General features: G+C 46.4%; 1 protein-coding gene across 3 annotated transcripts in view; it reads left to right on the forward strand.

Annotated features, from left to right (window-relative positions):
* SGK2 (serum/glucocorticoid regulated kinase 2) overlaps window positions 1–12,417 on the forward strand; it is a 42,986-nt gene that overhangs the window by 111 nt on the left and 30,458 nt on the right. Inside the window, exon 1 of one of the 3 annotated variants that reach the window (XM_033914763.1) lies at window positions 10,798–10,971. The exons of 1 other annotated variant lie outside the window; for it this stretch is intronic. In XM_033914763.1, the coding sequence (XP_033770654.1) occupies window positions 10,899–10,971 (73 nt within the window). In that variant the 5' untranslated portion in view covers window positions 10,798–10,898. Of the gene's footprint in view, window positions 1–10,797; window positions 10,972–12,417 lie in introns of those variants that run through there. One more of the 3 variants, XM_033914762.1, reaches the window with a different exon arrangement.

Genomic DNA, 12,417 nt, shown 5'->3' on the forward strand with positions numbered 1-12,417 from the left:
TTTTTTTACTGCTTTTGAGCAAAAGAAAACCATAGTTTCTTCCAAGGGACAGGCTCTTGTTGGCACAGTGGCATCAACCTTCAAACATCAGTGTCAGGGAGCAGAAAGATTGTTTCTGCCTTTGGTAAATTCGATTTCAATCCTTTCCTAGCTGGACAGGTGCTGCCTGCTTCTGTCCCAGAGGTGGCCGGGCTCGTAAGGAAAACCCTGTGATTAAGGCATATACTTTAGAAATGCTGATGATTATTAATTACAAATGTCTTTTAAAGTGCAGGAGAAGGTGACTGCCAATGGTTGTAATGCCAGATTCTTATGCAACTTTGCTTTCTGTTCCCCCTGTTGACTCTTAAGTTTAAGCCAAGAATCTGCTCTAGTCTAGACCACAAGTATAGGGGCAGAAGTGGAAGCTGAAAGCCCTGGGACCAGCTTACTGTGTCTGTTGGTGCCAGTAATTAGCTGTGCTAATTGTTTGTCCATTATAGCAGGGCCACTGTCAACATAACTTACTTTCACCTTAAGGATATGCAAATGCTCTTGAGGCTTCTTTTCAGATAAGATGAGAGCTGAGGCTGCTGACTGAACAAGACTTTTCTATTTACCTATGCAGTTTGCTGGTGGTGGGGGGCACGAAAAACCGAGTTTTATTTTCACGTTGGAATGCATCGACTGTCCCACTCCCCAGCCTCTTCCCCATAAACTTTCACATCTTTTAACCTATAAAAAAATATTATTTTTAGGTGGTGGTCGTGGGAGGGGGGAGGCGCAGGAGAAAGTCTCTCACTTGTGCTCACCAGTATGAGTAGGGGTGAATAGGGATATAATTTGGTAGCATGGAATGTTGCTACTCTTTGGGTTTTGGCCAGGTACTAAGGACCTGGATTGGCCACCGTGAGAATGGGCTACTGGGCTTGATGGACCATTGGTCTGACCCAGTATGGCTGTTCTTATGCTCTTATGTGAGCCAAGTATAGGACAATAAAGCCATTGTGACATCACTGATGAGGTTGGCTCTGAGGCACTGTGGAATGAGGCATTATGACATCACAATCTCAGCTCTGGAATGTTGCTCTCATTGGGGTTCCGGAATCTTGCTATTCTTTGAGATTCTGGAATGTTGCTACTCCTTGGGTTTTGGCCAAGTACTGGCGACCTGGATTGGCCATCGTGAGAACGGGCTACTGGGCTTGATGGACCCATTGGTCTGACCCAGTAAGGCTATTCTTATATTTTTATGTGAGCCAAGTATAGGACAATTAAGCCATTGTGACATCACCGATGAGGTTGGCTCTGAGGAACTGTGGAATGAGGCATTATGACATCACAATCTCAGCTCTGGAATGTTGCTCTCATTGGGGTTCTGGAATCATGCTATTCTTTGAAATGCTGGAATGTTGCTACTCCTTGGGTTTTGGCCAGGTATTGGCGACCTGGATTAGCCATCGTGAGAATGTGCTACTGGGCTTGATGGACCATTGGTCTGACCCAGTGAGGCTATTCTTATGTTATGGTTGCTTTTTCATTGTTTTGTGTTGTTTGAGCTGATTTTTAGACGTCATTTCATTTCAGAAATTAATACAATGTAAATTTTGTTTAAGCCCCCTTTTACTCAATGCTCTGTGCTGCTCCCGACACTCATAGAGTGCCCCCTTCCCATCACATCATCTTGTAGCCCAAGTGGTAAACCATGTCCATGCCCTATGGCTGTTAGAGTGAAAGTGGGAAGAGCCTAAAGATCATAAAGCCACTGGTCACCCCAGAGCCAACAGAAACTTGGATGGAAGACCACAGAATGGCACGTTAGTTGAGCAATTCTTCCACAGAGCAATTTGGGAGACTTCTGGTGGCAAATACCTTGTGAGCAGGCACCTCCTCACACAGATCAATCATGTTGTATACCCCAGAAGAGCAATCTACCCTTAATTTCTTCAGAGGGCCAGAGATTGGTCAGTCCACTCCAAGCCTTCCCAGGGTGCCCAAAGCCTAAAGCTACTACAGTTGTCCATCTCTCTCTCTCCCTACGCCCCGCCCTGGGAACTCCGGTTCTTCGGGTAAGTCTCTCTTGTCTGGACCCTTCTCCTCTACTGCCAACTCCCGACTCTGCCCCTTCTGCCTTGCTCCACTGTATGCCTAGGACAACCTGCCTGAATCAGTGCACCGGGCTCCATCTCTGCAGGTATTCAAATCCAGGCAGGGCAGGATTAATTCGTCAAGGGCCCCTAGGCACACAAGTACACTGGGCCCCCTGCCTCGCCCCACCCCACATGCGCCCAGGCGGAAGCAGGAAGCTGCGCCAGAGGGAAGCTTTGGGCAAGCAGCACCGCTTGCACAATTACAGTTCCCGTTGCCTTTCTTACCCGCGTTACTTGCTTGTCTTACTTTCCGTCGATGGGGGGGGGGGGGGCGCGTTACTAATCAGGGTGGGACCCGCATTGCTGATTGAGGGGGGGGGGCCCGCGTTGCCGATCGACGTTGGAGGGGTCCATCGCCGTTTGGAAAAAACAATGTTGATGCCCTCCTTCATCGGGCCCCCCTGACCATTTTGGGCCCTAGGCACATGCCTATTGGTTAATCCTGCCCGGAATCCAGGCTCAAAGCCCACTTTTGCAAAGCTGCGTTTAGGACCTAACCCTTCCAACTTGTAATACACTATGGGCTAGATTTACTAACCAGCCCGATCCGTGGCAGGCCGACAAATTCACGAAGGGCCAGCATGCAAATGGGGGCGATCGGAGGAACGCCACCCCCCCCCACCACATGGATCGCTGGAGAGCGATCATTGAGCATGCACAGTCCATCTTCCTTGACTGTAGATGGTCTGCGCATGTGCTGGCCCTTCATGCCCGGCAGAGCTTTTTTTCTTTTTTTTTTCTTTACTTTACCGTTTGTTTGTTTTTTCGCGAGCACATGGTTTTAACCCGCGGCTTAAAATCACGGGCTCGCACTGTGGGGAATGGCAGGTGAGTCGGGGCTGAGCAGGAGAGCTGTGGGAGGCAGACAGCGGGTTTATTGCAGGGCTGGCAGGACAGTCGGAAAGGACGTAAGCGACTGGCCCCCCCAGCACTCGCTTCTTGTTGATCGGCCAGCCCAGTCGGTGTTCAAGATTTTTGTCTAGTGAATCGCGTGCCGTTTCCCCTCATTTGCATGCACGGATCGGAACCGGACTGGTACACAGCTTAGTGAATCGGGTCAGAGGGAAATCGTCTTGCTTAGGGAATCTAACCCTCTATCTGTTTCTCATTCCCTCTGAAGCTCCTACACATTCCACCTCTTCATCTCTTTGTATTTCCCTTCATGAGCAGATTCACCTTTTCTCCTGTGTCCTGCAAGTCTGTCATATTGTTTATTGTTTATTTATTGTTTAATTAGTTTTCGATTCTGCAAAGCGTTGTACAAAACATTAAATAAAATAACATTTCAACAAACAAAATTACAATAAAACATACTTTCAAAAAAAGAACTATAAGACAAACTACTACACATACTAGGTTAATTAAGGACGAACGAACAGAAGACACACAAAGGAAAAAGGGAAGAAATACAATAGCTATAGTAAATGAGAGAAACATTAAGGGTAAGCACAAAAGGGCAGGAATTAATAGGAAAAAAAAAAGAAGACTAAAATAACTTTAGTTAAAATCAGCTTTAAAAAAAAGAATGATAAAACTTTAGTTAAAAGCATCTTTAAAAAGGAAACATTTTAAGTTGCTTTTGAACGTTTTTAAAGTATTTTCCGTTTTTAGATACAGCGGAAGAGCGTTCCAAATCGTAGGAGCTGTTACGGAGAAAATAGAGGTTCGACGTGTGCCAATTATTTTTAAGGAAGGGATAACTAGATTAGATTGTAAGCTCGTTGAGCAGGGACCATCTCTTGGGTGTTTAATGAACAGTGCTGCATGCATCTGATAGCGCTACAGAGCTAATATTACTAGTAGTATGTGGTGTAGCTTGGGCCGTGGACACCTTCAACTACTTATGGTGACAGATGATAAAACTTCATGGAACATAGCTGGGAAAAAAACCCTGAAGGTATAAAACCTGACCAGTATTGTTTCTGGCCACATGTTGGAAACTGCTAAGTGAGACGATGTGAATTTCTGTTACAATAAGATGAAGTGTGAAGTGACTTGCCCAGAGTCACAAGGAGCGGCAGTGGGAATTTAACTCACAACCTCAGGGGGTGGAGGCAGCTGCTCTAACCACTAGGCCACAGTTGAAAGTTCATTACAACTTGCTGTCGAGCAGGCCTAAGCAATATACAGACTAAAATATAAAAAAAGAGCTCCAGTTCAAAATAAGAAAGACCAACCAACCAACCACTCACCAAGAAGACTAAACAAAAAATAAGCATGCAAAATAGAGAATGACACGGGGACAAATTTGTCCCCGTCCCCGCAGGAACTCAATTTTCCTGTCCCGTCCCCGTGAGTTTTGTCGCTGTCCCTGCCCCATTCCTGTAAGCCTTGAACACTTATGATTTTAAAGCGTTTGAGACTTGTGCAGATGAGGACGGAGCTTAGGCATTGGTGGAATGAGGCATTATGACATCACAATCTGAGCTCTAGAATGTTGCTACTTAGGATTTTAAAGTGTTTGAGGCTTGTGCAGATGAGGACGGAGCTTAGGCATTGGTGGAATGTGGCATTATGACATCACAATCGGAGCTCTAGAATGTTGCTACTTAGGATTTTCAAGGGTTTGAGGCTTCTGCAGATAAGGATGGAGCTTAGGCATTGGTGGAATGAGGCATTATGACATCACAATCTGAGCTCTAGAATGTTGCTACTTAGGATGTTAAAGCGTTTGAAGCTTGTGTAGACGAGGACGGAGCTTAGGCATTGGTGGAATGTGGCATTATGACATCACAGTCTGAGCTCTAGAATGTTGCTACTTATGATTTTAAAGTGTTTGAGGCTTGTGCAGATGAGGACGGAGCTTAGGCATTGGTGGAATGAGGCATTATGACATCACAATCTGAGCTCTAGAATGTTGATACTTAAGATGTTAAAGTGTTTGAGGCTTGTGCAGATGAGGACGGAGCTTAGGCATTGGTGGAATGAGGCATTATGACATCACAATCTGAGCTCTAGAATGTTGCTACTTAGGATGTTAAAGCATTTGAAGCTTGTGTAGACGAGGACGGAGCTTAGGCATTGGTGGAATGAGGCATTATGACATCACAATCTGAGCTCTAGAATGTTGCTACTTAGGATTTTAAATCATTTGAGGCTTGTGCAGATGAGGACAGAGCTTGCAGGAATGGGGCAGGGCCAGGAAAAGAACTCGCTGGGATGGGAAAATGAGTTCCTGCAGGGACAGGGAAAAAAGTATCCCTGTGTCATTCTCTAATGCAAAACTGCACAATCATACAAACGCTCAAACCTTAAAATAATCCACCGGACAGGGAAGCTAAAACACCCAAGTGGTCTCAACTACCAAATGGTCCACAGAGCATATCGGCCACTCCGATAGATGCCCCAAAGCCTGCTGAAATAAAAAGGTCTTCGCTGGCCGATTTTTACAGTCTACGTCCCAGAAATGACAAGGCGGATTCTGATAGGGCTAGAGTGGGCTTCGGAGCAACTCCAGTAATTGAAACGTAAGGACAGAACCAGCAGAATTCTATGGTCTTATTTATGTTCCAGAAATGCCAAATGAAGACCATGAAGTATTTTATATCACATGCGTTGATTTAATCATGAATTGATATTAACTGGGACTGGTTCAGACTGGATGGGACCGTTCAGGTCTTCATCTGCCATCATTCACTACTTTGGACTTAATGAAGGATAATTCAGTATAATTAGATGCGAGTCTGAACTCAAGGCAAGTTCTTTCTACACGTTCATGCTTCATTTTGTTTATAACCTGCTTTTTACAGAGCGGCTCACAATTTAAACATACAAAGTTAAAAGACAAAGAAATAAACGACCAGCGTTTATAAATGTACTATCACAGAGCAAATGTCTCTTCAATAACTTCTTAAAACACACCCAAGGTTAAATGTGATATGATGAGCAAGTCATAAGGTGCAGCGTATGCAACAAACCAGTCCAGGTGTGCAATAAGGGGCCTTTTTACTAAGCTGTGGCGTCAATGCATGCTCTCCGTGTGCTCCAAAAATACTGGGGGCGTCTGTGGGAACAGAGAGTAGGCTTATTCTGTTCATTGCCAAATACTAGTGTAATAAGGGGAGGGTGCAGTTCGCCCCAGACGCCAGCAGTCCCTCCTCCTCTGCCCCCCGCCTCTTCCCACTCCTTTCCCGCCACATGTGCACCCTCTTCCCCAGAACTTCGAGTTGTTCACCGCCGCGAGTAACAACGTCTCCTCATGACCGCGTTGGCTCCCGCCGACGTCACTTCCGGGTGCCGCGCGTAGGAATTGAGGTCAGAGGGAGAGGACAAGGTCGCGAGGAGCACGTTGAAGCTGTTGGTCGTGGTAGTGAACAACTTGACGTACCGGGAAGGCAAGGGGGGGGGGGGGTGCGCCTCTCACTACGCCACTGGTGCCAAACAATTAGTGCATGATTAGTGCAGGAGCACTTAGGGGGGGAATTCAAAGGGCGCTAAGGATTAGCGTGTGTTGAATGCTAAGTTGCCCGCTATATTCCGAGGGGCATCTTAGCATGTAACGTGCACTAAGGGCTAGATTCACTAAGCCCACCGATCCAGTCCTGACCACTTAGTGACCCCTTTGCGACCCGATTTTCCTCCGACCCGATTCACTAACCTCTATCCTGAACATCCTCCGATCCGTGCATGCAAATGAGAGGGAACGGCATTCAAACGTAGGCAGGCAGCGAATCACTAAACAAATCTGGAACACTGGCTGGACTGGCCAATCAACAAAAGAAGTGACCGCATTGGTGGAATGAGGCATTATGACCTCACAATCCGAACTCTAGAATGTTGCTACTGCTTTCCGACTGCATCTCCTGCTCTCGGCCTGGATTCTCCTGCTCTCCTGCCCCGACTCTCCTCTTGTTGCCCTGCTCTCTGCCCCGACTTGCCGCCCTGCTCTCGCCCCGAATCTCTCCTGCCACCCCGCCTCTCCTGCCCTTCCCCGCACTGCGAGCCTTTGATTTTAACGCAGGTTAAAACCACAGGCTCGCGAAGAAAAAGAGAAGCAAAAAAAAGTTGCTGCTCTGTCAGCATGCGCAGACCATCTACAGATGGTCTGCGCACGCGTTGGAATTGCTTTTCAGCGATCCCTGCAGTCGGTTAGGGGCGTGATTCTGAGCGTCCTCAATTGCATGAGGATGCGTCGTGAATCAGCCCCCCCCCCCGATCAGTAGGTTCATTTAGTGAATCCCCCCCCCTAAATCAGTTAGAAGTCCCTTGATGAATTTCCCCCCTCACTGTCTAGAAAATAGATGTCGGAAAGTGCTCCCACACTAATGACCCCGTGCAAATGGGGAAAATATTACCTATCTATTAATTGAGAAAATGGGAAATTCAGCCATTTTTTAGCCAATCCCACGCTGGGGCCGCCGCATGCCACTTTTTAGCATAGCGTAGTAAAAGGGCCCCTTTATCCGATAATGCTCAAGAACATTGGAAAACAAACAATCCTATATAATAAAAGCTTACCGGCGTATGCGCGGTTAAAACAGCGTGATCCCTGCCACTGTGGTGTGTGATCTGTGGCCATGTTCCATTTTAGAACCCAGCGGCAGGGAACATTCTGGCCTCTCCCCTCCTCCCGCCCTCACTCCCTGCCCGCGTCCTCGGCAGGGAACAAACCTCCCACCCTCGCTCACTGCTGCTGCCGCCACCGCTGATCCTCCTCTTCAGAGCAGCCTGTGATCGTGGCTGGCTTTAGTGAACCTCGCAGGCCGCTCTCCAACCTCAGTAGCACGTTCCCTCTGACGCACGGGATCGCGTCAGAGGGAATGTGCTAGCGAGTTGGAGAGCGGCCTGCGAAGTTCGCTAAAGCCGGCCATCACGATCACAGGCTGCTTTGAAGAGGAGCAGGCCAGAAGACGCCGGGAAGGAGGGAGGGTAAGAAGGGGATCAATACAGGGGGCCAGGGGAAGAGGGAAAGGGGGCTGCTTTGGGGGGAGGGGTGTGCTTGGGGCAAACAGCTTTGCTCTGGGGGTAAGACAGAAGGGGCCATGGAGAGACAGGGAAAGGGAAAGGGGGCTGCTTTGGGGGGAGGTGTGTGCTGGGGGCAGACAGCTTTGCTCAGGGGGAGGGGGGAGAAAGACAGAAGGACACAGACAGCGGCCAAGGAGAGAGAGATAAAGAAACACAGACAGACACATCTATTCTAGCACCCATTAATATAACAGGCTTAAAGACTAGTATATAATAAATACTTCACATTATTTATGTACTTTTAATAAAAAAATTTTAAAAAAATCTTGGTTTCATTCTCAGCTTGGCAGCTAATGATCCACTCTGCCACTACTAAGCTTGAATGTTTCCATCAGGTCTTTCCTTTTTTTTTATACTATGGAGTACCTTCTTACATCTCATTTATAATCTTAATGTATATTTTCTACAAACCGCTTAGAACCTAACGGATGTAGCAGTATATAAGAAATACATTACATTACATTACATTACATTCCTTTTCTGTTTTTATTTGCATTTTACTTTTATGTAAATGAGCTGAGAACGGTTGCAAGCTTTGGCGGGATATCACATTTTAGTAAATAGAAACAAAGGCGCAAATATAGTCGAATGCAGAAATTACTTCCAGCCTACTGTCGCTTTTCACTGGTGGTGGCAACGCGAGCAGGAAGGGGAGGGGGTGTCGCCCGTGGGCAAGTAGCAGAGAGTACAATTATAGCTCAGTATGGACCGGTCCAAGATCAAGCTTTCTGGAAATGTTGCAACAAGGCAACTGCATGCAATTGCAAGATAATACATGAAAACAGTAACAACAAAAATGCAAAGTATAAAAACAAATCAGAAATCTAAAAAAAAAAAAGTGGAGAAAAATATCTTTAAGGTCCCTTTCTCATCCTGAGACAATATTGGTGTTTACAGTTTTGAAAATTCACTGTCACTATTATAAAACTGATTAAAATGGAGGATGGGAGGTAAAAACAGGGCATTTTGAAAAGGGGGGAGGGGATATAAGTAGATACAACACCAACATCTAGACCAGTGATTCCCAACCCTGTCCTAGTGGACCACCAGGCCAATTGGGTTTTCAGGAGAGCCCTAATGAATATGCATAGAGCAGATTTGCATGCCTGTCACTTCCATTATATGCAAATCTCTCTCATGCATATTTATTAGGGCTATCCTGAAAACCCGAATGGCTGGTGGTCTTCCAGGACCAAGTGGGGAACCACTGATCTAGACAATAGGAAATCTCTTTGGCACAGTGTTTCTCAACTCAGTCCCCTTGACAGGTTTTCAGGATATTGATTTGCATATGCTGCCTCCATTGTATGCAAATTTCTTTCATGCATATTCATTGGGGATATCCTGAAACCCTGTCTGGCAGGGGGGTACTCCAGGTCCGAGTTGAGGAACAGTGCTTTAGCACAGGCAACAGTGATGAACAGTTCCCCAGTTCCAGGCTGGATATTTGGGGACCATCCTGAACTTCTAACCACCCCATCTTGATGCATTATAGGACTTGCAGCACTGATGCCAATGGGGAGAATTAAAGACTGCAAATACCACACTGCTTTGGGATGTAAGTTTAGAACTAGGACTGTCCCCAAATCTCCATGTCTGAAGTTGCCCAGTTCTAGGACACAATTTTAAGCTAGACCAGGATTCCTGACAAACCTCTTCTAGTGCTTTGTTGGACTTGCGCCACTGAATCTCAAAAAGTAGAATCAGGGACTCCATATGCCAGTCTTGGCTTTAAGACAGCCAAAAGATTTGTCTCTGAAACAGAGGTTCTCAGCGAAGTCCAATCAGGTTTTCAAGATACCCACTATATGCGTGAGATAAATTTGCAGGCAAAGCTCCTCTTGGGTATTTCTTGGGGGTATCCTGAAGACTGGGTTGAATGCATGGGAACTCATTTTCCCATCCCGGCGAGTTCTTTTCCTATCCCTGTCCAGTTCCTGCAAGCTCCGTCCTCATCTGCACAAGCCTCAAACCCTTTCAAATCCTATGTAGCAACATTCTAGAGCTCAGATTGTGATGTCATAATGCCTCATTCCACCAATGCCAAAGCTCCGTCCTCATTTGCATAAGCTCAAACACTTTTGAATCCTATGTAGCAACATTTTAGAGCTCAAACTGTGATGTCATAATGCCTCATTCCACCAATGCCTAAGCTCCGTCCTCATCTGCACAAGCCTCAAACGCTTTAACATCATAAGTAGCAACATTCTAGAGCTCAGATTGTGATGTCATAATGCCTCATTCCACCAATGCCTAAGCTCCGTCCTCATCCGCACAAGCCTCAAACGCTTTAATATCATAAATATTTGAGGCTTGTGCAGTTAAGGCAGAGCTTCCAGAAATGGAGCAGGGACAGGGACAAAACTCAGAGGGACGGGATGGGGAAATTGAGTTCCTGTGAGGACAGGGACAGATTTGTTCCCATATCATTCTCTAGTTGAGAGTCCCTGATCTGAAGCCTAGCTAGGACCAACAATACAGCAGATTATCCCTCGCTGCCACTAGCTGTAAGAAGTTAGTCGCCATCTAAAGGCAGCCAGCACCCTACCCAACACAGGATAGCCCTGTGTTTGCACAATAAGAACCTAGATAGCAATTTCTGAAGATGCCTGTATTCTGGTGTATTAATAGTCAACTGCAGGCCTGAGCCTGGCCTTCTCATTACTGGCACACAGTGGAAACACCAGAGCCTGGTTAGCTAATTAGGGTGCTGTCTGGGGAGGGCTTTATTGCTTAGGATTCAGTTTCCTGGTGTCAGGTTGTCAAGAGCAGACAGAGGCTTCTGGTGCTTTGTTGTTTTTGCAGATGGCGTTTGATCTCGCTAGCTCCCACTGCTTCCAGTTCTCTTGGCTGCTGGTGCTGGTTGAAGCCTTTACAGGTGCCTTCCTTCTGCTCTCTCTTGTTGCCCTTTTGGGGGGGGGGGGGCTCTCTCAAAGGCCCTCCATCCCCTCATGTCTCTGAGTGTGACTGAGGTGTGGCTTGTGGTACTGACTGAGTGCTGGTTCTTTGCACCTGCCCAGTATAGCTCATTGCTTATATTATATTATAAAACCTCTTTACACATTGTAAAGGAGAAAAGACTGAAATGAATGTGGTTTAAAAGAGGTTTTTGTTTCCTATAAACATTACATAGACCCTGTAGCATCATCTTACTGCTTCCCCCCCCCCCCTAGAAAACCCTTAAGCTGTATTAAGGTATTTTGTGAGGTTAAATTTGCTGAACTTGCCAAAAATCAGCAGGCTTTTTATTAAAAATTGGTAAACATTTGTTAGCCTTCTAAAAATGCATCTTATAAACTAGCTCTCTCTCCCTATCGGGCACATTTTGGGGGGTGACTTTGATCTCCTCCCCTGTCCGACTTAATTCCTAGGGGGTTTGTCATGTTATGATGCGTTTATTGAAATTCCTTCTAGACAGAGCAGCTTAGTTTTTTTCACCCTGGAAGAAAATGTACCTTAATTTTTTTTTTTTTTAAGTATGTGCAAGATTAAAAACGGTGGCAACCATGATTTTTTAAGCTTTTAAGATATATCTAATTCAAGGCTTGTCTTTGGCTGGGATGAGAAAGTGTTAGCCTTGAGCTAACTTGCAGGGGTGTCCAACCTGCGGCCCCGTGAAGGATTTTGTGTGGCCCCGGTCGAGGGCGATGCAGTGTTTTCCTCTGCTACCCCTGGGTGTTTACCATCTTGCCAGCTCCCTCCTGTCTTGCTGCAGTGTTTGCGCATTTGTGCGGCCCCAGAAACATTTTTTTCGGCCAATGCGGTCCAGGGAAGCCAAAAGGTTGGACACCCCTGGTTTAGGGCTTTGTTGATGGTCCTAAGCAAAGTGGCTCTCGATTGAGTTTTTCAGTCTGGCTTTTAAGATTACCCTTCATGAATATTCATGAGATCCCACGGCATGCATATTCATTGTGGGTATCTTGAAAAACCCGACTCTCTGGGTTGAAAACCCTTCTGTGAGTACTAGCTTGGGTCTCCATGTTGGATTTACCCCATAGATCATGGGTGTCAAGGGCCACAATCCAGTTGGGTTTTCAGGATTTCCCCAATGAATGTGCATGAGATCTATTTGCACGCACTGCTTTCCTTGTATGCTAATAGATCTCATGCATATTCATTGGGGAAATCCTGAAAACCCGACTGGATTGTGGCCCCCGAGGAGGGACTTTTGACACCCCTGATGTAGATAAACTATGGAGAATGAGTTAATGGAAGGAAGGCGGAGCCTATTGTTAGTGCAGTGAGGTAAGAACTAAGGAGCCTGGTTCAAATCCTACCGCTGCTCCTGATCTTGGGCAACTTCTCCTCCAATCCTCCCTTGCCT

Source organism: Geotrypetes seraphini, chromosome 11 (assembly GCF_902459505.1).
Source record: "Geotrypetes seraphini chromosome 11, aGeoSer1.1, whole genome shotgun sequence".
Taxonomy (NCBI): domain Eukaryota; kingdom Metazoa; phylum Chordata; class Amphibia; order Gymnophiona; family Dermophiidae; genus Geotrypetes; species Geotrypetes seraphini.